At 39.5% G+C, this 24,166-nt stretch overlaps 1 protein-coding gene across 1 annotated transcript; it reads right to left on the bottom strand.

Annotated features, from left to right (window-relative positions):
- Positions 1 to 555: 555 nt before the first annotated feature.
- Positions 556 to 24,166, bottom strand: sema3e (sema domain, immunoglobulin domain (Ig), short basic domain, secreted, (semaphorin) 3E). Its single transcript, XM_042410551.1, has 17 exons — positions 23,940 to 24,166; positions 12,901 to 13,061; positions 12,486 to 12,545; positions 11,941 to 12,060; positions 9,888 to 9,981; positions 9,484 to 9,600; positions 7,687 to 7,829; positions 7,473 to 7,587; positions 6,398 to 6,467; positions 6,169 to 6,313; positions 5,612 to 5,837; positions 5,179 to 5,270; positions 4,701 to 4,742; positions 4,284 to 4,450; positions 3,844 to 3,914; positions 3,398 to 3,531; positions 556 to 2,609 (listed from the first exon to the last, which is right to left on the bottom strand). Exons 1-17 carry the CDS (start codon positions 24,058 to 24,060, stop codon positions 2,109 to 2,111), a joined length of 2,379 nt encoding a protein of 792 aa, XP_042266485.1. The 5' UTR covers positions 24,061 to 24,166; the 3' UTR covers positions 556 to 2,108.

The following is a 24,166-nucleotide window of genomic DNA, read 5'->3' as shown; positions in this document are numbered from 1 at the left end:
GAGCTTTGATGAGGAGGGGAGCTGAACTGGTTCAGAGCCTGTTGCTATGGTAGCCATGTGGAATAAATCAGCAGCATGGATTCCATTCTCAGATGCCTTCAGCACCCCACCCACTCAGGTAGACCTAGACAGAATTTGAATGAGTATGGTTTCCCAGTGTACAGCACACTGTGAGTCTGTGAAAAAAAGAAAGATTCACATACAGAATCTTCCCAGAACACACTACAGTACCACAACAAGAAGAGGCTCAATGCAAAAAATACCTAGAAAAAAGATTAGACTACAACAAGTGTTGTAGTCTAATCTGTAAACAATTGTCTAATTGAATTGTAGTAGTGTTGCATAATACAAAATCTCTATGTTTTAATCTAGTGACGACTGCACAAGGCTGTCTCTCTTCTCTTTATGCTTCATTGGCTCAGCCTCTATGTGTGTGAGTGTGTGTCTGTGAGTGTGTGAATGTGCATGTGTGTCTGCACATGCACAGCGTATACTTTGTCATAATAGATGGCCAAACCACAGAGATGACACCAGGGAAGGATGGTCCATCTTTTTTTAATGGCAGGTATTTATAAGGGGTATAGCAGACACAGCATTTTCAATCAAAGTCAAAACTCTTCAAAACATTCAAAGAGAATGATGAGTGAAGATAAGAGTATAAGGCCTTGACAGAGACCAAGCTATTGTCTTAACCACATTATGGATGTGGTAAAGACAGCCAGATCCAAACTATAAAGTGACAAAACCGAGAGATAAGTAAGTAAGGCACGACATGGAACAAGACGTGATTCCCCCAGACTCTGTTATTAACATATCCACTACAATACTTTTCATGTTGACATCAGATTCTTTGATGTTTCTGTCATCTGAGGAGTAGCTGTATATTCATGGGGCTGACTCATCAGTTTTCCTAATGACATGCTTGGATGGTCACCCTAACATTTATTTGTCTGTCTCTTCTAAGGGACATGTGGTGTTCTACATTATTGTCTGTGGTGGTAATTATGAATCCCATCTGCAACATTGTTACAAACAAACAAATGGGGCGGTGAAGAGGGAGTAAGGCCTGATAGAGAGATGAAGAGAGAGAGAGAGAGATTAAGGGAAAGAGGGGGGGATAGCAGAGAAGGGTGAGTTTTTGAATACACAGTTACCAGATGTGCACACAAAGACCACCCTTAATTTTAGATAAATACAATATACAATACACACAATACTGTTGGTACATTTGACCACAACTGCAGATCTAAATGTAGACACTTAAAATAACAATAATATCCACTGGTTTACTGTAACAGGGTTTACAAGTGCTTAAATAGTACTTACTTTCATTGAGGGCATAATTATAATTAAAACATGTTTCAAATATTCATAATAGTGGCATTGCAACATTTTACTGTATGAATTGTGGCCATTGTAACCACACACACCACAGCCATGACCACATTAAAATCAAAGCAGTATCATAAAGCTCAAAGCATTTTTCACTGTACAAAAACAACACTATTTTTTCCAGTTTATGACATCTAAACAACTACAGAACTTAAAGTAGAAACTAAGAAAATAAGTTATCATTGTACCAAAAAAAAAAAAGAATGCCATTACCTTTTAACACGTTGTTTTCTCTCATAACTGATACAGTAAGAGTCATATTGAGCCATAATGAGAGATAGAGCAGAGATTTGGTGAAGTAGTCTCTGTGTGCGTTTGGATTGACAGCTGGGTTGGGCTGGGTCAGTCCACAGGAGCTGATATATATGTTCTGCCTCTTCAGATCAGAGGCAATGTCGTGTAATCAGTCACCCATCTCATTCCAGGGCCTCTGCTTTGCACTGACACTGACATTTATAGTATTTACTCAGGGTCTGCGCCAGATAATTAGTATTTTTAAAATAATTGGTGACAGCATAGTCAAACTATTGAGTAATAAATGTAGCTACAGTAGCGAGACAGCTGGCTACTGTTGTTTGTGCGTTACTGCTCTTGTTGAAAGCAAAGTGAAAACCTTTTACATGGTGCAAACACTGAGTGAGTCTGACCTTTAGACTATGTATGTGTGCGTGTGTGTGTGTGTGTGTATGTGTATGTGCAGTTAATCTCTGTTCTCCTCAGGTGTCCAAGGTGTGCCTGGGTGCTCTGTGGGAGTTCTCCTCTCCCCTCCCTTTCCCTCTCTTCTCGCCACCTGGTGGAGCATATCTTCTTTTGGTCTTTTTACGTTTTTTATCAGAGCACCACACTCTCTCACAGTACTCTTCTACTCTCTGGGCATCCCCATAGCCAATAAGCTGGAGGAACTCCTTGTACCACAGCCTGGAGTGGGGGCCTGGGACTGAGGACGGCACTAGAGCCCTGGGGCTGATGCTTGGGCCTGGCAGGGAGCCCATTGGGGGGTGGCATGAAGCTCCAGCTTTCTCTCCCTCTCCATCATTAGCTCTGTGGATCGCAGACTCCACCCTCTCCCCTTTCAGCACGTGTAGAGTGACACGTAATAATGTGTGCACATATCCGTGTTCCACTGTCTGGCACACATACACACCAGCATCAGAGCTTCTCACACGTAAGAACAGCAGCCCGTGGGAGGTCATGATAACTCGCTCATCACTTCGAACCTACATGGAGGAAAAAAACAAAAGAATATATAGTATTAGCCTGTGATGTAGCCATTCTTTAAGGCTACTCTAGTGATTCAGACAACTGCAGCAATGCTGCTGATTTTTTTTCTTCTCCCTAAAAGAATTTTAATTAAAAAAAGAATAAATTAAGGCAGGGTAGTCCTCCAATAGTGCACTCAATACAGTGATTTCTATACTTAAGGTTCTGTGAAGTAAATAACTATACCAGTTTTTGTTTAATGGTAATATATACTGCATATCTAAATCTAAATATTTAAGATATAAAGATTCTTTTAAATGTATTTCCCAGTGTTTTGAGATATTGCTGGGATGCATACTGTATGTATTGCTTGAGTGGCAAAACCACTCCAGTACAAAGGAGAACTGAATTTAGTTTGTGGTGCATTGAAACATTACATTTGAAAAACAGAAACAATGTCCTCAGGAAAATCCACAGACCTCACTATTTAAATGTCGATTTTTGCCAAAAACTGAGGTAGCAGCAGAAATATCAGCTTAAAGTCAAATCAAAACTATGTGTATGACTAGTGAGACTAGTGAGAGGAAGAATACGATATGGGTTTGTAACTGGAACCTTAATTGTACAATACTTTTCTTTTTACTTTTCTTTTTACTTTTCTTAAAGTAAATAAATAAAAAAATTTTTACTTTTCTTTTCTTCAATGTATTGTATAATTTCATATCATTTGTTCATGTGTATGGTGTAGTGTCTTCTATATGGTTGCATTTGCATTTCTTTACATATTTTGGGACATAAAACTCACCTCGTTTTTCTCTCTTCCTTTATGTAAGAACCAGAGGACTTTGGCCTGAAGTGATCGAGGGACGCACTCGAGTAAAGTGCTGTTGCTCTCGACACCGTACACCAGCCTCTCCTCGGCTCTGTGCCATTTTTCATCTACGAACAAGCATACACATACACATCATAAAAGATCATAACAAATAGTGCCTGTGCAAGTGAGATGGCAAAGAGTGGATTGTTTTACCACAATCTACATCCATTATAAAACCGCACTAACCTCACCTTAGCCAAATGCAATGATACATAAGAGTTGGTATTTATATTCTGTCTAGTGCTTCTGAAGAACTACATCGTTTCCTTGCGGTTTACAGTATTCGTTTGACAACATTTCAGATGCCAATAACTACACACAGTCTAGTCTGCGCACACACGTACACACACCAATCACACAATCACTTATACACTAACCATCAATTTGCATTCCATTGCACAGCTGGACAGCGTTGCCATGACGAACATCTTGCCGCCTGAATCGTCTGCTGAGATGGAAGAGAGGGAAGTAAAGAGAGAGAAATTTTGAACATGTGATGAAAGCGTGAGGGATCAGTGAAGGGAGGGAGAGAAAGAAAGAGGGAGAAAGAGAGGGAAAAACTGAAAGAAGAAGAAGGGTGGAAACCAAGTGCATACTGATCAGTATTGCATAACACCTGGCTGTCATGTCTCTCAGTGCCTGTGATAATGGCTTGATAGTCTGGCAGCAGAGCATTGTGACATTCAGGGCAAGATGCTATGATGGAACAAAGGTGTACTAGTAAAGGTGTGAACAGCTGATATCACACACACATACACACACACACATCTGCAGGAAGAAGAAAAACAGGCCTTCTTTCGGAGCTGTGTGCTGTTACCTCTTCGTGTAGACTCCAGCGGGATAGTATCTGGAGCAGGTGAGGCCATCCCAGGCACAGTAAGGGTCTCTGGCCAGACAACAATCAGCACATTCTGAGCCATAGAGGTCACACTGATGTAGTCTGACCTGGGCCACACCCACTTCTGACCCCACATACAGCTGTTGCTGTGGACCCAAAAACATGGACCATTGATATCAAGACAAAATTTAATTGGAATCAAATGTTACATATCCTTTCTGTCTTTACCTCATCTAGCAGGGCTACTTAGTAGGCTCACAAAAGTAGGCTACAGTACATCAAAATTGTCAATGTCAATGCAAAGTAAAGCAAAGTGTTGCAATGTTATCATCTTGTGGCTAAACAACAGAATTGCAGGTATGAACAACAGTATATGGATTCAGATGCTCCTCTTACCCTTTTTGGTGATATTATGATCTCTTTTATTGGTGCTGGCACCTGCAAATAGACAATATTTTGCTTTTACAGTATTCAACAATGATATTGAATCAGTGGTTCATCAAAAGTTAGAATAAAGTAAGAATAAAGTGCCAGTAAGAGCTGGCATATAGTTCTTTGTCACTGGAGCCCTCCTGTCATGCTTCTATCCATCCAAAATTATTTCTTAATTAAAATGGCAGCAGTCACTGCTTGCCCCTAATACTAGTTTTCAAATAACTGCTCTAAGTAGAACTGATATATTCATATCACACAATTCATGTTCTCCTCTGATGATGTAAATGAAGTAAATCAGCAATGCAGTGTTTTCTAAACAGTCACTCTAATGGTGCAACTGCAGCAGTAATGGACTATGATAAATATGCAGTAAAATGCAGAATTTGTGTGCTTACAAAGTCTAATTTGCTTTCACATTTTTTAGCTAAAAATAGAGTACCTTGAATACTTGCAGCTCTTCCAGCAGCACCTCCTCCATAGTGTCTGTGTCTTTGTTGTAGATGGTGATAACTTTCAACACCACTGAGTCATCTAATGAAAAGAAGAAGCACTCGGCATGAATGTTACACTGTTGCTTAAACAAAAGTTTTACAGTTAATGTAGTTGCCTTGACATCAAATGAATGAATAAAATGTGTTATTTCCTAAATCAATTCAGGTTCAAAATTGTCTTAGCATGCAACAAGTGTCAGTATTACACTAATATTTGTTTAAAGTATGACTGTATGCCATCAAAATGTCACATCATGTGTGTTAAATGTTAAGAGTGCCTCCTTTAATTTTATTTTGCAACTACTAATATGCATTTTTGTTGCATATATGCATATATAAGCTTATTGCAGTGGATATTCATTCTTCACAGTATGTATATACCAGTGCCGATGTAGAGAACATGGTAGTGTCCATCCTGGGCTTGGACCCTGTCTACTGCAATCTGGGTCAGCTTTCTCCTGCCTGGCTCTGTCTGCAACAGGACAGGTCTACGATGCTGGGGAAGGACTGGATGATACATCACAGGATGAGCACGCACAAACCGCAAAACCTCGTCAGGAAAGTCCTTAGAGCTGGAGAAGCCACCACCATTCACTTTACTGGCACACTGTTAAAGAAAAATTCAGAGAGAGTAAAGGAAGGAGCAAAGCAGAGACAGAGGAGGGTCATTAATTGCATCTGCACTGTCTGCATTATAGAGAAAAAGAAAAAAAAGCTGACATGCTTTAGTCTGGCTCAGACTGTCCCTGTATGACCTGCTGATGTAGCTACAACAGTGCTGACATTCACCAGAGTGTCCTACATGCTCACAACACTTTCCCTCTCTAAGGACGCCTGTCACGGACACAGACTAAAGGAGAGTGCTGTGAATGCATAATGCTGGAGCATCAAGAAATGAAGTTCCATAAGAATAACTTTATTCAGACATTAAAACTCACAGATCCAGGTCGAGGGTAGGGGACTCTGTCCTCATAAGGTGACCAGCGATGCTCAGGTCTCTCCCGGTAGGCAAATGGACCATTAAAAGCTGCTCTGATGTCTTCCATGTTATAGACACACACAGCGTAGCCTTTAAACACAGCACTGCAAAAGAAGGTTTTATTGGTAATTTAATGGATAACAAAATTGTGCCTGAATAATGAAATGCTGATGTCTTCCTCTACTCACCTTGTTGTGCTAAAAAGGCCAAAGATTTCTGGGTTTTTCCCATCCTTGTTTCTGAGAACAAAGACATCCTCTGAAACACAAAGTGTAGAATTTTTTTTTTGTTTTTTTAGTGAAATTTCTTGACAACTATTGTCATTGTGAATGTGGTACATTGTGAATGTGGTACATTACCTGCTAAAGATCAGCATGTTAATATTGTCATTGTGAGTATGTTGTAATAATGACTTTAGCTCAAAGCATGGCTGTGCCTAACTATAGCCACGCAAAGCTGCTAGCAAATATGGCTACAAATATGGCTACTTTAACAAAGTATTGTTAAAGTACTGACATTTTTTTGGGAGCTTTTCAAGTCAAGGTCTTAATATGACTGAAACACATTGCTCAAATGTGCATAAGCAACATTTTCAAGACCAACCAATGGGACACCCTCTCTAACATCCAATAAAATTACTGGATGACAGAGGATCTCTATTTGAGAATGTTTTCCTAAAATAAACTTGAAATTGTGAGAAATAACACTAGTTCTAACATTTGGATAATTTCATGTAAATGTATCTTTATATAACCACAACACTTAGTCAACTTTTTAGGTAGATATTAACTACTTTCCCTTGAAGAGAGTTACCAACACTGCTCTGCAAATCTGCAGTTTGATTTGATTGCTGAGTAACTTGATCTTATAGTCACTAACCTGGGTTCACTCACAGTCCAGCAAAACTGTACTTGTCTAGTCTTGTCTGTTAAAGAAGTTGTAAGTGATGTGCATATAGTTTGAACAAGTGAAAATTGGTAGTGAGTGTCACTCTACATGAAATGTAGTAAATTTTGCTGGCTGTACATCTTATAGAAATAACCTCAAGTATTGATGAGATGTGTTGCTTTATTACTAAATAAAAAAATAAAAAAATAAATTTGTTAGCACTGCTGCAGCACAGACACATATAGCAACAAAAATCCTCAGTACCATTCTGACTTTCCCACCTCAACAAATCTTGACAGATGGATACTAAAAAGCTATCGCTTTAATAATCAACAAATCCGATGACATGCAAAAAAAATGTCCTCGTAGCCCTACCAAGATCATCAAAGTGTGTATCAATGCCATTGGGTCCAGCCACAGAGCAGATAAGACGAGTTTTCAGAAAAGAGCTCCATCTATTCACCAGCATTCTCTGTCCTCCCTGGTCGTTCTGAGAAATGAGAGAAGATATAAATTGTGACGGCACTGTCAGTACTTTGGCTTTGGCTGGTTTAAGTCCAGAAAAGGTGCACAGCATTTGCATTCTTACCACACAGACTCGTCCAACACGGGTATACACAGCCTTGTTCGCCCCCTCAGCATCCATCTCTCGTTCAGTGAAGAAGAAGTAAACTTTATCATCATCCCTGTCATCATTGTCAGGGATAACTGCTGACCCCACAAAGTTAGGTTCTGTGGAAAGTAGAATTTGTAACAAAAAAGGCCTGCAGTGAAACATAAAGTTTACATAAGGTTAAAAAGTGGAGGTTGTTGATGTCACTAGGTGGAGAAAACAGTATGCTCATTATAAGCTGGTAAAATTCATATGGTAAAAATTCACGTCTTTTATGGTATGCAGGTCTGAAAAAAGAATTTAATATTTGTCAAGTCATGTCTGAGACCATCTACATATATATAGGCCTATATGTATGAATAAAATAGATTTAAAACACAAACTAAATTAAAGCTTCAAGCAGCATTGGTCGAGACCTCGCACTCTGGTCGGTCGGGATCAGATCATTTTGCTTTTTAAAAATGAGAGATATTTCTTACAAGTGTGATGTGCTTTTATTTTGAAAGTTTGATTGACAGGATGAGAATTTGAGAACCCACACCTTTTTGAACATTTACTGCTTCCACATAGTTTTAGATACAAACTTCATTTGAACTTTAAATGAGTGATGAGACTTTGACCTACAAATCTTGAATTTACATGTTTTTTCTATCTTTTATTGTTTTTGAGATATTAGAGTGTGAGTTTTAAAGTCTTCTTGCTCCTCTTGTGATTTTATAATGAGTGTGTATTGCAGAATGTTTCACAGCACTGAGTGAGTGACATCATCAGGAGCAGTTGGAGAGGATGATTTTAGAGTACGCTGTTTTGTGAAATCTCCTCATAAATCCCATTACTTTGGCCAAAGCTTACATTAAAAATCATATTTCTTGGTAGGAAATTTCATTGCGAATACATTGATACAGGTTTTAAAGTGGTCAGACTTATAGTTTTGACGTCAGAAGCCTCTGTTTGACACAAAGTTCATGCCCATAGATTGCCTCCCCATTGGTTTACATTGTAAGGTGTGATATGGCACTGCAACTTTCAGGGCTTATTAAATCCAAACCATTCGAGTTATTACAAAGTTTTTAGCAACTTTTTTTCAGCATAGTGTCATAAGTCACCCATTAAAGTTTGAAGCCGATACCATTAACGCCCTCGGAGGAGATAGCGTTTGTTCGGGGGCCAAAATTGGGGCAAAGTCTTATTTTGAAAGGCTAATTGCGGACTTCCTGTTGGATTTAGGTCGGGGTGTCAGCATATGATTTGTAGGTCTTGATGAGATGAATAATTGAGTTTTGGTTTGATCTCTCTACGACATTCCTACGGGCCGTGGCGGGCATTTTAGTTACATAGGTGGCTCTAGAGAGCACATTCTGGCACTTTAGGAGTTAATTTTTACATTTTATCAAATATTTCTCCAGACCTGATGTGTGTGCCAAATTTGGTGAGTTTTTGAGCATGTTTGGGGGTCAAATTAAGGGTTGAAGTGGCGTAATAATAAAGAAGAAAGAAGAAGAAGAAGAAGAAGAAGAAGAAGAAGAAGAAGAAGAAGAAGACGAAGAGAAAGAAGAAGACGAAGAAACAAACAAACACATGAAAAACAATTGGGTCTTTGCCCCTTTGGGGCTCAGGCCCTAATAACATCTCATTAAAGTAACATCTTACTGTTTGCGCTATTGGACATTTTTTTATTAATTTTCTGAGAACATACTTAGGATTTTTTAATAAGGTATATCTATTTGCAGCAGACTATAAGGGACATGTAATTATTCTGTAATATACACCAACCATTGAGTTGCTGCCTGTCGTCTCTCTCAGTGCGTGTGTAGGTCTGGTTGTTAAGTCGACACAAAGCACCGTCATTCTCCCAGTAGTCAGTGTACAGGCCAATATACAGCTCTCCTCCTAATGTACACACACACACACACACACACACACACACACACACACACACACACACACAATCAAGCAGAAACTTAATAACAAGATATGTGTTATCAAAACTGCAAACCCCTTTTACTGTGATTAAAATACCGGCATGAAAAAGCACCACAAGATGGCAGTATTGGATCCTTAGACGTCAACAAAGTGAGCAAACCTCTTCAGTGGAATTGTATGTTATGTATTCACCCAACTGAAATGAAAACATACATTGTAGTCTCACAAGTGTTGGTGAGGTGATAAGTTCTTACTGGAGAATGTAGATGTGCAGGGACTGTTGGGGTCATACGGACAACGTCCTCTGCCACTTGTAATACTCTCCTCTTCAAGAGCAAACCGCCTATCCTGTGAACAACACACACACACACACACACACACACACACACACACACACACAAACACACACACACACACAGAGACACACGCACAGGCAAGCACAAAGTTCAAAGTTATTCACACACAAATATGCAGAAACATAAACGTTGCAAGCACATATTCAAAAGATGTACCCGTACAAAGCCTTTAACAACACCCAGACGAACCCCAGGAGGTGAGAAAGAGAGAGGTGAATTAGAGAGAGGAGTGATCAGAAAGTGATGGATGAGAAGGAGGAGTGAAGATAGATGAGACAAGGAGTGATGGATGACCAAATGAAGGACTGTTGTCTGTATAACCCACTATGCTATGCTCTTATATCACAGTGAGTTAACTACTACTCTTCTGATCTTGATGCCTTGCACAGCAGGTGGCAGAAACACAGACGCCCCCCCCACCCCACCCCCTACACACACACACACACACACACACACACATAAAGACAGACCTCAACTTCCTATAGAACTAGCTCATCTGTTGTGGGCCACCACAGTGTTTATGACTGTCACTGGCAGATCAGAGAGGATGTCATTGATTTATGAGTAGAGCAGGAACCCCACTGTGCTGTGACTAAAACCCTGCGTGACTGTAACAGAAGTCAGTTTCTGGGTTAAACTCATCCATCATATGATGTGATCTGTCAAAACTGAACAGAAAATAGGTAAAATAACGTTGAATCACTATCACTATACATGCTCGGAAACATGGGGTGTTTTTCATTAAAATAACAGAGCCAGTAGGCATAAATATTCAGTTTTTTAGCCAGTGGTTGCCTTATCTTAATTTATCGTTACATAAATATTATTCAGCTCAGGCTTAATGGTAATTCTAGACAAGATGTAATCTCATACAACATAGAGGAAATTTATGTGAGGCAATTCATGCTTGAAGAGAGATTTGGTTGCATATACATAAAGCAACCAGCCATAGCTGATCCAGTTTTGCTCACTCTACGAGCATTCCAATGATATGAGTGATGATTGAGTGTGGTTCCTGTTTGAAAGGTGTAACTGGCCTGGTCGATCTACTGGACCAGTGAAGGAATGCAGGGTGAGAAGGTCTCTCCCCTCCTCTCTCTCTAAATACACCCCACACACACACGCACACACACACACACACACACACACACACACACACACACACACACACACACACACACGCACGCACCTAAGGGCTGCTCAGTGTTTGACATCTGGGAGATACGTGTCATACGTCTAGACAATCATGCTCACATAGATGTATGCAGGCAATTTTGCATGCCCAACAGTATGCACAAACATTCCTGACATACACACTTGAATTGACCCTAGAGTACGGAGACAGAACATTAGTCTTTCCTGTCCTCCAAATCCCTCCTAAAGAAAGCAGCACCTGGCCCATTTTACCTGACCGGTGGTGGTTTCAGTTTTTTATAATATAAATGAGAACCGTGTGGCAAATTCTTTCCCCGCAAGGAAAACAAAACTCCACCCTCTCTCACTCACTGTCTTTTCCAGCTCTACCTCACATTACTCCGTGTTGCTAGGAGGATAAACTCATCTTGTAGCTTGTGTGTTTAACAGCTCAGGTCCAAGCTGTACTAATAGTTACTAAGAGCTTCTGGCTAAAATATTTCCAAAACACTGTGAAGAAGGTTCTGGCTACACAAGGTTTTATGTAAGAGAAAAGAGTGTAGAGTAAAAGAGTACAATGTAAAATTTGGCCGGCTGTATAACAGAAATCTACAACATTTTCATTGGAATGATTGGCTGTTTTGCTGCAAGTCATTAACAGTGAAAATCTGGTGCACAGGCAAAGGAAAACACTGCATAACAAGAAACTTCCACAATAAATAACCAGACCAAAATGTCAGGTCACTGTGCTGTTTGACTTTAAAAAATACAACTTAAATATTTGGCTGTTAAACCAAATTCAGTCCTTGGGACTCACCTGCCCTGTGTGTCCCACCCTGACCAGGGAACAGATGGGGTTAAAGGCTCCTGTTCCACAGACCAGTAAATGGGTCTGGTTGTACTGCTGCAAGACCTTGATATAGTTTGCACACTCCGACTGTTGGAGGAAATACAGAGATGAAGCAGTGGGTAGGGAGAGTGGGTTGGGGGTGGGGGTGGTAGAAGGGTCGTGAGGGAGGATTGAGGCCACAAAGAGAAGATGGGGAAATGGAAAATTGCCAGGCTTTTACTGCATCATCAATAACATCAATACTTCAGGTTAAACAAAGGTTAATGAGCACAGTGAGATATGTAAATCAATCCATACATGCTGACAGTATCTATCTCTATAATTGATCTGCCCACAAACTGGAATACATCAATTACACTATTATAAATGCACATAAAGTTAATTCACATTACCAACTGGGCATTTATGCTTTGCCCTTGATCGTCAACCACACTAATACTAGCACTCAGATGATAACATATGCAGTCATGCTGTCAGTTATATTTTACTAATCTGTAAAGAGTGTCCCTTACCTTTTCCCTCCCCTTCATCAAACATTCCTCTATCTGAGATTCAGTACTGGCCCACTGGATCTGAAAGAGAAGACAGTTACGTTTACAACAGTGTTATTTCATTTTAAAATATAAAAAAGAAAAAAAATATTTACAAAGTTAGGTTAATAGTTGAAAATTTGACCAAACAATATTATCTCCACTGCATTTTAAGAATGTGAGAGCACATATTGCTTAAATAATCTGACAGGGTATTGTACCATGCTATTTCAGTTTCTAATTCAAAACTACGCATTGTGTACATACACACAGACAGACACACATATGCACACCCAGTTTGGCTGACTTATTGCTCCATGGGTGAAAGAGATCAATGTGTCTCACTACCTGGCAGGCAGGGGTGGGGGTGGGGCATGGGGGGTGAAAACAGGCCTACCTCTCTGTAGTGTGTGTTAACCCGGTCCAGACTTAGGGAGAACAGAGTATTCTTGGCCCCGACATAAAGCCTCTCATGGCCATCATCCAACAGCATGGTCTGGGGCTGAAGAGCTGTTCCATGCCCCTGGAACACCCAGGTCCTGTTCAGCTGCCAAAGCTCTGTAGAGATAATAACATAACAAGATAGAAATTATAACAACACGACAGAAGCACTACATATATTTAGCTAGATAGCAAACAAGAAGCAAGATTAAAATTCATATTTTCAATGAAAACCATATCTTGCTAGCTACCCGTAAGATTTGACCCAAGCCCTCTCTCAAGGGATTTCTAACTCTTCTCCATGTGCCTAAGTCCCAACTGCTCCCATGGCCAAGGGCACATTGCAACATATGTTTCTGATTCATCACTTCCCCAGAGAATGGCAGAGAGCAACAGCAGGGTTATCATTTCATCTCATCTCTCCCTCCCATGTGGCACCTATACCTCCTCTCACTCAATTCAGCTACTCTCATACAGTGTGTCATTGGTTCAGTTATAGACATCTTGTTTTTATCATCACTAAAAGTTCATAAACAAGTATGTAGGGAAGTTCAAAGCAGCCCTCCCAAGCACCACATACCATTAAATTGCTATAAGGACTACTGCTAACCTTTGACATAGCTCAACCACAAAGACACTCTGGAAACTATAAAGATTCTCCTCAGAATCAGGGAAAAAGTGGAACATATGAGTCCTGGGAAAGATGCTGTGATTATTGAGAGGGCCATTTGATGTATGCAGTCTTTTCTACGAGGAGGAAGCAGTTTTATCAGACAGGAAACGGAACCGTTCTCTTAATCAGACATTAGTTTGAGATTGCAAGCTACTCCCTGTCAGTCCTCCTTTAGGTGATTTGAAATCCTATTTAAAAAAGGAAGCCGTAATATAAACACACACTCCACAGATCTTTTAAAGTATCTTATTCATATTCTACGCCGGCAGACTCTCAGTTAGTTTGCATGTGCATGCACACATGCAAAACACACACCCAGTTCTATCTACCTGATTGAACCTGACAGTCACCTCGTCTATACCTGCTCTCTGTGAGCTTCTGGAGAGCAGGGTTGAGGGTGAAGGATTTAAACTAAGTGCTAAAGCCCCAGTGCACACCCCCAGGTGTGCACTTCCTGTGAGTTGCACTGGCCTGAAAAAGCTTTCATTAACACACAAACGGGTTGGCCTGGGTGTCCTTGTAAAAGTAGAAACGGGGATCTGGAGTGTGTTAGCAGAACTTTAGAAACTTCAGACAGATTTAAGCAGACAAGCTACGGTTTGTGATAAAATTTATAGTAGGCTTCCAGCATTGCACAGGCTGTGTTCTCAAATATGTTCTATATGTGTTCTATTTTATGCACAACTTATGCCATCCGTGCACTATTCCTCAGCAAACTCTCTTTAAATGAAGAGAGAGAAAAAAAGACTGCATGACTGTAATACGTGCAAACCTTTCAACTACCTCAAATGATGCTGAGGTGTCTCTACATGCTGGGGTTGCAGGGGGTAATTGTATGATATGTTTTTCTAACATCTGTATATTTTTAGTGATACTTGATCTCCAAGATATAAGGAGAGTGTGTTTATCCCATTTTGTAGATGACTCATAGCAACAGCATACACTCCATGGAAGGTTTTATTTGTTTAAAATAGGATTAGGTATCCACAGAGGAGTGGGTGAGTGTGTATATTTTGTTGCTATTAATATTTCTTTGGTGGAAACAGGCGACTGTTTGTTTGAATAGAATTAGATCTCGGGTGGTTAGGTGGCAGAGACTGAGGGGATGTGGCAGTGGTGTTCTGCCAGGGCTCAGACATGCTTCCTGTAATTATCTAATCCACACACACTTGCAGCTCTCTGTCTCTTCCTCTCTCTTGTGCACACACACTCTCTCCCCCCTATATCTCCCCATAGTTGCCTCTGAGTTAAGCTGAACTTAGATCAAGGACGGTACTATAACATTCCACTCCAACTTTTCTATAAGTGTTAGGCTGGCTCCCGAACAATCAGCTCTTTCTTTATGTGAAGTCAGATCTGCTACCACTTATTTAGTTGACAGACTCAGATGCCTATTTAAAGCGATGGAGTAAACAGTGCATATGCCAAACCCGTTTTCCATCTACTTTTCACTTGTCTTTGTTAATAATGATGAGTGGCAGCTGATGCATATAGACACATACACACGATGAGATGCATAGCCATGTGCAAGCTCTCTCTCTCTCAAACACACACATACACACTCACGCAGATAGGTTTCACTCTGGGATTGTTTACATATGTAGAATGGTAAATATGATATCTTAGATGTGATGTTTCCATTCCCTGTTCATTTGATTAATCAAAAGGAGGAAACTCTAACAGTAACCAGCGTGAGAAAGAAAGAAAAAGAGAGAAACACCAGTATATGAAACTATAATCAAGTTTATAATAAAATAAGGTGTTCATTAATTTGCTGACTTACACATAATTACACAGTTACTATAAAACGCACTTGGTGCATCTTTTGATTACACTGACTCACTAAGAGATGCTTAGGTGTGCACAATGCTGTTTAAAAAGTTTCTCCCCTGTTATTATGTGCACCAGCTACAGACAGTTGCGGCCACTGCCCAGACTGAAAAAGAGAAAGAGGGGATTTCCGTTTATCCTTTCTATGTCTTTTTTCTCTGCTCTCCAAGTTTTGTCTGCAGCCAGCGAGCGCTTCTTAGCCATCAGCTAAGGAACTGAGAGGAGGAGGAGAAGGAGGAGGGTGTTTCTCCATCAGCAACTGAGCCAGGGAGACACATGGCCCTACTGTGATCCCACTTCAAATGGAAAACACAGAGAAAAAGGACTCCCTCAAGACAGACACTTTCATCGGCTGTCTGAGGAGCGCTGAGAGATGCCTGAGAAGATTTGGTGAAGTGAAATCAAAATAAACTTTCTGATCTCCTCTTTATCCATGTATGGAAACAGTGTTTTCCTGCACCAGGAAGAACAATATGTGTGTGTGTATGTGTGTGTTTGTGTGTGCAATAGCAAGCTACTTTGAATTATAGGTCTCTTAGCAGCAGGGCGGGAAATATTCATTTTTAGTCAAAGAAACCAAGATAAATGCACACAGGAGATCATAAAAAACTTAAAAACACAAGTTAAATTTGCTAACATAATTTGATCTATTGCCAATACTAAACTTTCATGTCAGATGTTAAACTTGTGGTAGCAGTTTCATATTTCCAGAGAAGTCCAGAGAAAGTCTATGTTTACACATTGAGTAATGGGACTTCTGCTGGAACAGAAACAAAGAGAATTATTGGAATGAACTGGAGTTAAAGGGGACAGGAATAAGGAGGGAGTCTGTTCTCCTTGTGCTGTTAAGGCCGGAGCGAGACTGCGGAGCCCCTGGGGGTGGGGGTCAGGAGCTGGAGAACTGTGTTATGCCATTATCGGTATATGGCCTTGTGTTCCACAATCCCCTTGTGTAGGGGAGAATGATGTCACGGAGGAAAATGAAAGCCACATGGAGTGTCCAAGCAGGATGAGAGGAGAGGGAGAGAGCAAAGTGTGTTTCTCTATTTCTCTGTAATAAAGACATAGTGCAAGTCTGTAACCTAATTGATATTATAAATCAGGAGAATACCCTAACAACTGGCAGTTCATGTTTTGATTAACTCCAATAGATACCTATTTATCAAACAGTACAGACATTCACAAACATATTCATGTGTCATCTTTTAAAAAGGATTTCCAAATAAAGGAGTGTGACATTTTGACTGACATTTAAACAATGTCTATCATCTTCTGTTCCAGGCTATACTGCCTCAACTAGGGATTCATATTTTTCCTGAAAATGAGATACTATCTATCCCAAAGCACACTATCCTGTGAATCCTGGGAACTGGGCTTGTTTTTACGCGACAACTTCAGCTACAGTCAAAACGCATTGGTCATATTTCAAGCAACACTAAATGCAACAAGAAGAAATATGCATAAACCTATGGGTTGTCAACCTGACCTCTTTAGAGCATTGTTTGGTGGTACTGGTGGTAATTAGTAAGGCAAAAGAACACCATTTATGTTACTCAACATTAGAATGAACATAGCCTAATATAAACTTTGAATGCAGCTTGAACTTCGCTCTAGAATATATATGAATAATATGAAATGCAATGTTCATTACCTGTGATCTGTGACCTGACAACAGCCTCATGGAACTGATAGGCTATTTGTCAATTCTTCATTGTATAAAAAAATGAAATTCATTAAAGCAAGTAGTAGGGATGTGCAGAGGGCCCAGCATTTGTATTTGTATCTGTATTTGTTGAGGCAGCAACATTATTTGTATTTGAATTTGTATTTGTATTTGAATAAAAGTGGAAAAAGGCTTAAAAATCCTGTTTTTGTTTTTATTACGCTTTTAATTTTAGAAAATTAAAGTGTTACAATAAGTGTTCATGAAGCTTGTTCATGAAGCATGTGTCAGTAGCTCAACTTTATCTCTGGGGAACACCCCCAACTCTGGGAATGATGTCCAAATTAGGAAATATGCATCATGTAGCAGGTGGATGTGACTCCCCTCATTAAGACCTGCTGATAGATGTAACAGCGGAACAGAGGAGAGAGACTGAGATAGCAATGTAACCGACCTGCAGGCTGGTATTTGACATAGTTTATTTTTATTTTTAATTTTTAAAATATCTGTATGAAACAAATATTTAAAAAAAAAAAAAAACACTATTTGTGCTTTGCCGAATAACGTATTTGTATTTGGGCACACTCCTAGCAAGCTGGCTCATTCAAAGTAATTCTATTAAACTGAGATGGATTCCATATTCTGTAAGTGTTCAGAGGCTGCTGGTGCCAGCCCTCTGTAATAGTCAAGTACTGTTAGATATAGCCTAGTAACAAAGTCAATGATCACTCAAAGTTAACAGAGCATTTCTTTATTTTACTTCAGTATTTCAAACATTGTGCAATGTTCATCTAAGCAAATTCAGTGGGTTAAATATTGTTGAACCTCTGGCACATTTGATCATTTGTTCACAGAGCAGAAGTATTTCCACGCAAAGCTGGTGGCAGACATTGTGTTGTGTTAGCGATGGTAGCGCCTACAACAGATGAATTCGGTGGGCCAAAAGGAAGTTACCATACTAATTGCATTAACGGTCATGGCGCAATCACAAAAGGTCACAAGTGTATGGGCTTTGAATTAATGGGTCTTTGTGTTTATTAATTACAGTAAGCTTTCAGTGTGTTCCACCTGCACACGCACACAATTGTTGCATATATCTTTTAAGAAAGTAAACTGTATGCCTACATATTTTCTAAATATATTCCAGTATGTTGTAATTGTTTGAAAAAGTGTTTTTCCTCTCTTCCCATTATTATATTTCTTGGGAAACTGGAAATGGTTTGGATGAGTATTCCCAGGAATCTTGTTTCCCAGGATTAAACCCTAGCCTCAACCATACATGCATACAGTATGACCTCAGAGCCCAAATGTATCAGTGTCATTCCACATTAAAATTACTTTTCGATACATTAATGTGTGGAGAGGATTTTTGTGAAAGTACACATGAACAGTCATTTGCAGTGAATATCTAATATCTACTGAATACAGCACAGAAAAAAGTTTGCTAACTTCCAACTTGTGTAGCCATTCTCCTCTCTGCTTCTTCTCTGTCCTCCAAAAGCAAAGTCAAATAAAGACAGACAAGCTTAGCTTTCTTTTAACTACTAGCCTATAATAAACAATATCCACTTGGCATTTCAGAAGTGCCTACCATCCTTCATTCTCTTTTTCTGGTCTATAATATTATTGCAACATAAACTCAGAAGACTCAAACAATCTTTGTGCCTTCCCTTCTTTTCCCATGTCACAAACTTAACTCATCTCCTCTCTCTGGTCCCTTCACCAGGAAAAGGTCAGAAAGGATATTAGGTTTTCACCAGCTGCCTTCCCCTTTGGACATCTCATTAATGAACTGGAGAGCACACACCTAACACAATGGGAGAGAAAAGGACGCTGAGATGTACACAGACAAAATGAGAAAGAGGGAGAGAGGTGAATGTGGAAGGAAGGGAAGGGTAGACGGGAAAAAATATCCTTTTGACTTTGCTGACCTAAAAGGTGTCACCATTCATCCATTTTCCAGTGGTTTGATTTAAGGTATGACTGCCTTATGGCCACGATCCAACGTAGTAAATGTTAATTATAGGTCTCTGCTCATGTAGGTGGAAGAAAGTTAATGGAACTCCTCACTTTGCACATTAGCTTTAAGTAGAAAAAATATAAGATAAAAATCCCCCCTTCACTGTCAGACACAACTTTAGGCCATACTGGTATTCCCCATCTCAACCTCAGAGGAAAGTCACCTACAGCCACATCATTTCAAGACTGTAAAATATATAGAGAAAGTTTTTTCTTCTCTGAAGAGGAAGGTTTAAAATTACAGAAGTAATTGGTACAGTTGTAATTACTACCTGAGTAGTCACTGTGTTCACACATGCCTGTATCTCATCTATTTTCAGTAAATGTGGAGGAAAAGAAAAAAAAACATCTAAGCTTTAGCATTTGCTGCTGGCCAGTATTTTCAATAGCCTCACTATACTGTGTGTGCTTACATTCTCATTCATTCATTTTTAGTACACCTGACACACACTCACATAGTGTGTGATTAAATTCAGTCTTGAGTGCTTTAAGCATCTTTTGTTTGAATTTTCTATGAGGTAAAGGTTGGGCTAAAATTGGGAGATGCCTTTATTTATATAAGCTGACATATACAGTCAGAAGAGTTTTACATCAACTGATAACTTTATTCACTTTTACAGACAAGCTTAAGAAAAGCTTATATCTTACTAAATGATCATGACTGTTAGGTAAACATGTCTTTGGCATGGCATACATGCTTAGTGTATGCATGGTCAATTTAATTATTATGAAGGGGTCACGTTTTATTCCATGTGTTTGCCATTGCTGCTCTGACAAATAGTTTTACTGAATTGAAAAAATGTTTTCATGAGAGACAAGCTTGTCTGCAATAATAATCTGTAACTTGTGTTATTTCTCAGGAATGAGAAAAACATTTTTAGATTTTGTTTTTTCATTACACTGCTCACATCACAATCCAGTATTTTTTTCTTTTTACTGCAAACAGAAGCGATGACACCTAGACTCACTCAGGGAAGAATTTAGATTTGATGTTGCTGTTTTCTATATTTTCATGAACAGATTTCTCTGCTGTAAATAAACATTGACAGAGTAGTTGGATAGGATAGATATCTATTATTATGTATCTAGTAGGGGTGTGCAGAGGCCCCAGTATTTGTATTTGTATCTATATTTGTTGAGGCAGCAAAATTATTTGTATTTGTATTTGAATAAAAGTGGAAAGATGATTAGAAAATTAAAGTGTTACAATAAGTGTTCATGAATAAACTTCCTTACAAAGGATCCCGGCTCTCAAACTGGAGTCTCCCAGATCATAGACAACTGTGCTGACTACTGAGCTAAAACTTTATTCATCGCCTCATTGCAGAGAGACCTCTACCTATTTATACACTCATAACGCAGAGACAGCACACCTTGTAAAGTGTAGGGAAGAACTTCAAAGGAGATTATTGCTGTGCACTTTTCATTTATTGCCTATTTTTTACAACATAACTTTGTGGAAAGGAAAAGGGGAACAACAGGTTATGGACAGTCCCTTGGGAGCACTTTGTGCGTGTCAGTAGCTCAGCTCTATCTCTGGTGAACACCCCCAGCTCCGGGAACGATGTCCAAATAAGGAAATGTGCATCATGTAGCAGGTGGATGTGACTCTCCTCATTGAGGCCGGCTGATAGACGTAACAGCGGAGCAGAGGAGAGAGACTGAGATAGCGATGTAACCGACCTGCATGCTGGCATTTGACATGGGTTTTTTTTCTTCCCGAAAACAAATAATTTTCAAAATATTTGTATGAAACAAATATTCATAAAAAACCCTCTATTTCTGCTTTGCCAAATAACGTATTTATATTTGGGCACACCCCTAGTATCTAAGTGTGCATTATCCTGAGTTGTTTGAAAACACTGCTGGATTGAAATGAAGTAACGTGACTGAATGAGCAGGAACTGAATGTCCAACACAACCTCACCTTCAGAGGTAAGCACAAAGATAACTATGTTATCTAGCATATTAAACTATGCAGAAAGGTTGTTGTAAATGACTTTGGTCTGATTTGGTCATCACTATAATGAAAATTGCTGCACCACATTCTTTGCGGCTCAAGCCAAGCATGATGACAGTGCTGTAGAGGCAGAGAAGTAAGTATGTCGGGACACCTACCTGCAACCTGCCGTGATTCTGACACATGCTAGCTGTGCAACAGCTCCATTAGCAGCAGAATTGATGGTTGTTCTAAAAGTAGAGTTCATTTCACTCCACAGGCCTGGAGAATTTGAAGAAGCTGTTGCCAAGAGCCTAGGACAGTGCAATTTCAAAACTAATGAAACTGTGTCTAAAGGGACAAACATAGTAACAAAAACAAACGTTCTCATTTCAATTCTTTAGTGAACAAATCTCACTGCAGGGTATTTCTACATATAATGGCCCAGGAATTAAGGAGTTTGATTGGCCAAAAGCAGTTTAGGCATATTACCATCAATAGCCTGTGTTTAAAGTCTTTGAAAGATGTGCAGCCAAAGATTAGGGTCGAGTCTGCTCCAAAGACAGCAGAAAGTCTATGATTGTAATTCAATATTCCACATGATTTAGGTAACAACCTTTTGGAACTGGAGTTAATTGGGGGTGTAAGCAAATGAAAGGATGCCTGGGATGAAAGTGCATCAAATGCATTTGGAAAAAAAATTACTGGCCCAGAAGTCTAGACAAGAAGATGAAGAATAGATGAAAGAGAAGAGAATAGTAATTGCACACCATGTGTGAAGTGTGGCTAACATCAAAGCATGCAGAGATCCATAATGCTTTGTTGTCAGGTCATTCTTGAAACACATGATAATGTGCCCAGAGGAATTAATTTCCAGAAACCAGGAGAAAGTTGATATTTTATTGAGATTTTTATTGATCCCACACTTGATATCAGCCCATCTGACAAGAAGCGGGTTAAATTTCAGCACTGATATTATAAATATTTCCTTGCCATTATCAAGCTTTCTCTCAAAGAGGAGAATCTATTTATTTTTGCAATACTGTTTTGATACCAGATGTTATGGTAATATTCTCTTTGTCCTAAGGGTGAATAGTTAAAACCACATCCCGCTTCATCTCTGTGAACCGCATCCAAGTCATTGGCATGTGAAGAATTCACAGTATTCCGCCTGTGCATGTGTGTGTGTTTGTATGAGTTTGTGTGAACTTAAGGGTGTGTGCAAAAATCACTGGCAAAGCCCATGAGGCATATATTAAGGCTTAGTTGTTTTTCATTCCATAATGATAGGATCCAACTGAAGCCTTTTCATAGCGCTCTGTGCTAGCCAGAACATGTATCACAGAAGAGAGCGAGGGAGAGAGAGGTGGAGTGTCAATCACTGTAGCAGCTTTCCCTTCAGGCAGTTAATGAATTGGGTGGTACAGTATATGAAAGTCATGATCATAACAGATGTTGATGTGGCATTTATTACTAAATACATCAGCACTAATCTGCGCACTTTTGTTGATATATGAACTTTGCATTTACTCTAGCGTAAAGTCCAAATCTCTTTTTCTAATGTTTTTGTCTTAGTTTGTCTTTCCTTATTTTTTACTTCCATTTCTATTACTTTTCATTGTGTCTTTCTCTGTTTCCTACTAAATGTATTCATTTTCTTGTGCCAAACACATTATAATATGCAAAAAGTTATGTAAGTAAGTCTTACAGTACATACCAATAAACACCAAACCCCCCTCACAGATGCAACTGATGAACCAGACTTGTCAACTCTCATAAAGGACCAACAGCGCCGTATTTATGAGTTATCGACCATCCAAATTCCACACCTATATTCAACCATGACTAACAGGCTTATGTGGAATCACCACCTTCAGTTGCTATAAAGATCAAAGAAGCAGTGAGAAAAAAGGCAATGTTTACTCAAGAGTTTTATCTACAAAGATAAAACCCTCATTATTGTCCAAGAGATACACAACAATCAGTCTGCATACCAGTGCATGAACATCTATATCACACACTCCCACACACATGTAAACACGCACATACACACGCTTCTTCTCTCAGACACATACACAACACCATCCATTCCCAAGCCTGAATACCTCCTCCATCACTCCGCCACTATAGCATGAGAGAAAGCCACATTGTGGATTCTCAGCCACCGTGGCCAAAAGACCAAAACAAACCACAAGCAGGCTCCTTGAGCATTAACAGTCAATAAAAAAAATGTATGCACTTCACAGTGTCAGAGCAGAGGATCACCAATCCAGCTCTGCATGGTAACTTTTTCTCTCAGGCTAAAACATAAATCTTGATGGATGACCATCTCATTACGTGGTAATGATAACCTGCGGCTTCTTTTACTCACTCACAGAGGATGCCGCCTCTCTACTGACTCACAGTATGATCTTGGTATTAGTGTGTTTTCACACTAGTTTTCACCATTACACTTGCATTCTACATATATGTTGAAGAGAAAGACATGTCAGAAACTATGTTAAATTCACCTTGATCATAACAACTATCTCTATGAATGCATTTAAATCATTTCACTGTTACTAACAAAAATATATATACTGCAATAAATTTAAAGTAGAAGTCAATTAAAGTGTGAAATTCTTTTTGCACTGTTACACCTGTCTTATTCTCAATCTGCCATGAAGGCACTGAGCAGAGAATGCAAGTTTCTATTCAGGCTGCATTGACTATTCCTGACAGTTCTACACACTGTGCTGCAATCACCACCTTTACATTGGTGCAATACATCGGAACATTTGAATTTGTGCAATATAACAATTTGTTGCCAAACTTTAAAATTATAATAAAAATAACATGCAAACACATAAACACACACTATGTCTTTCTTACCTTTGTAGGAGAGCCGTATCCTTGGGTAAACGCTGTGTGCTGTGTGAGCCGTGCTTAGCGGAGCCAAATACAGCAGCATCAGTGTCACACACACAGTCCTTATGCACTCTGCCATCCTCATCGAGGCACACACTCCACGTTCATCTACACAGAAAGCCTGCAAGTACGCTCAACATGGGCAGCAAAGTCTATGAAAAGAGAAAAAGTCCACAGTTCTTTGCTCTGCA

This window comes from Thunnus maccoyii, chromosome 5 (genome assembly GCF_910596095.1).
Source record: "Thunnus maccoyii chromosome 5, fThuMac1.1, whole genome shotgun sequence".
In the NCBI taxonomy this organism is placed as follows: domain Eukaryota; kingdom Metazoa; phylum Chordata; class Actinopteri; order Scombriformes; family Scombridae; genus Thunnus; species Thunnus maccoyii.
The sequence above is the reverse complement of the archived record's forward strand: the minus strand, read 5'-3'. Positions and strand labels throughout refer to the sequence as shown.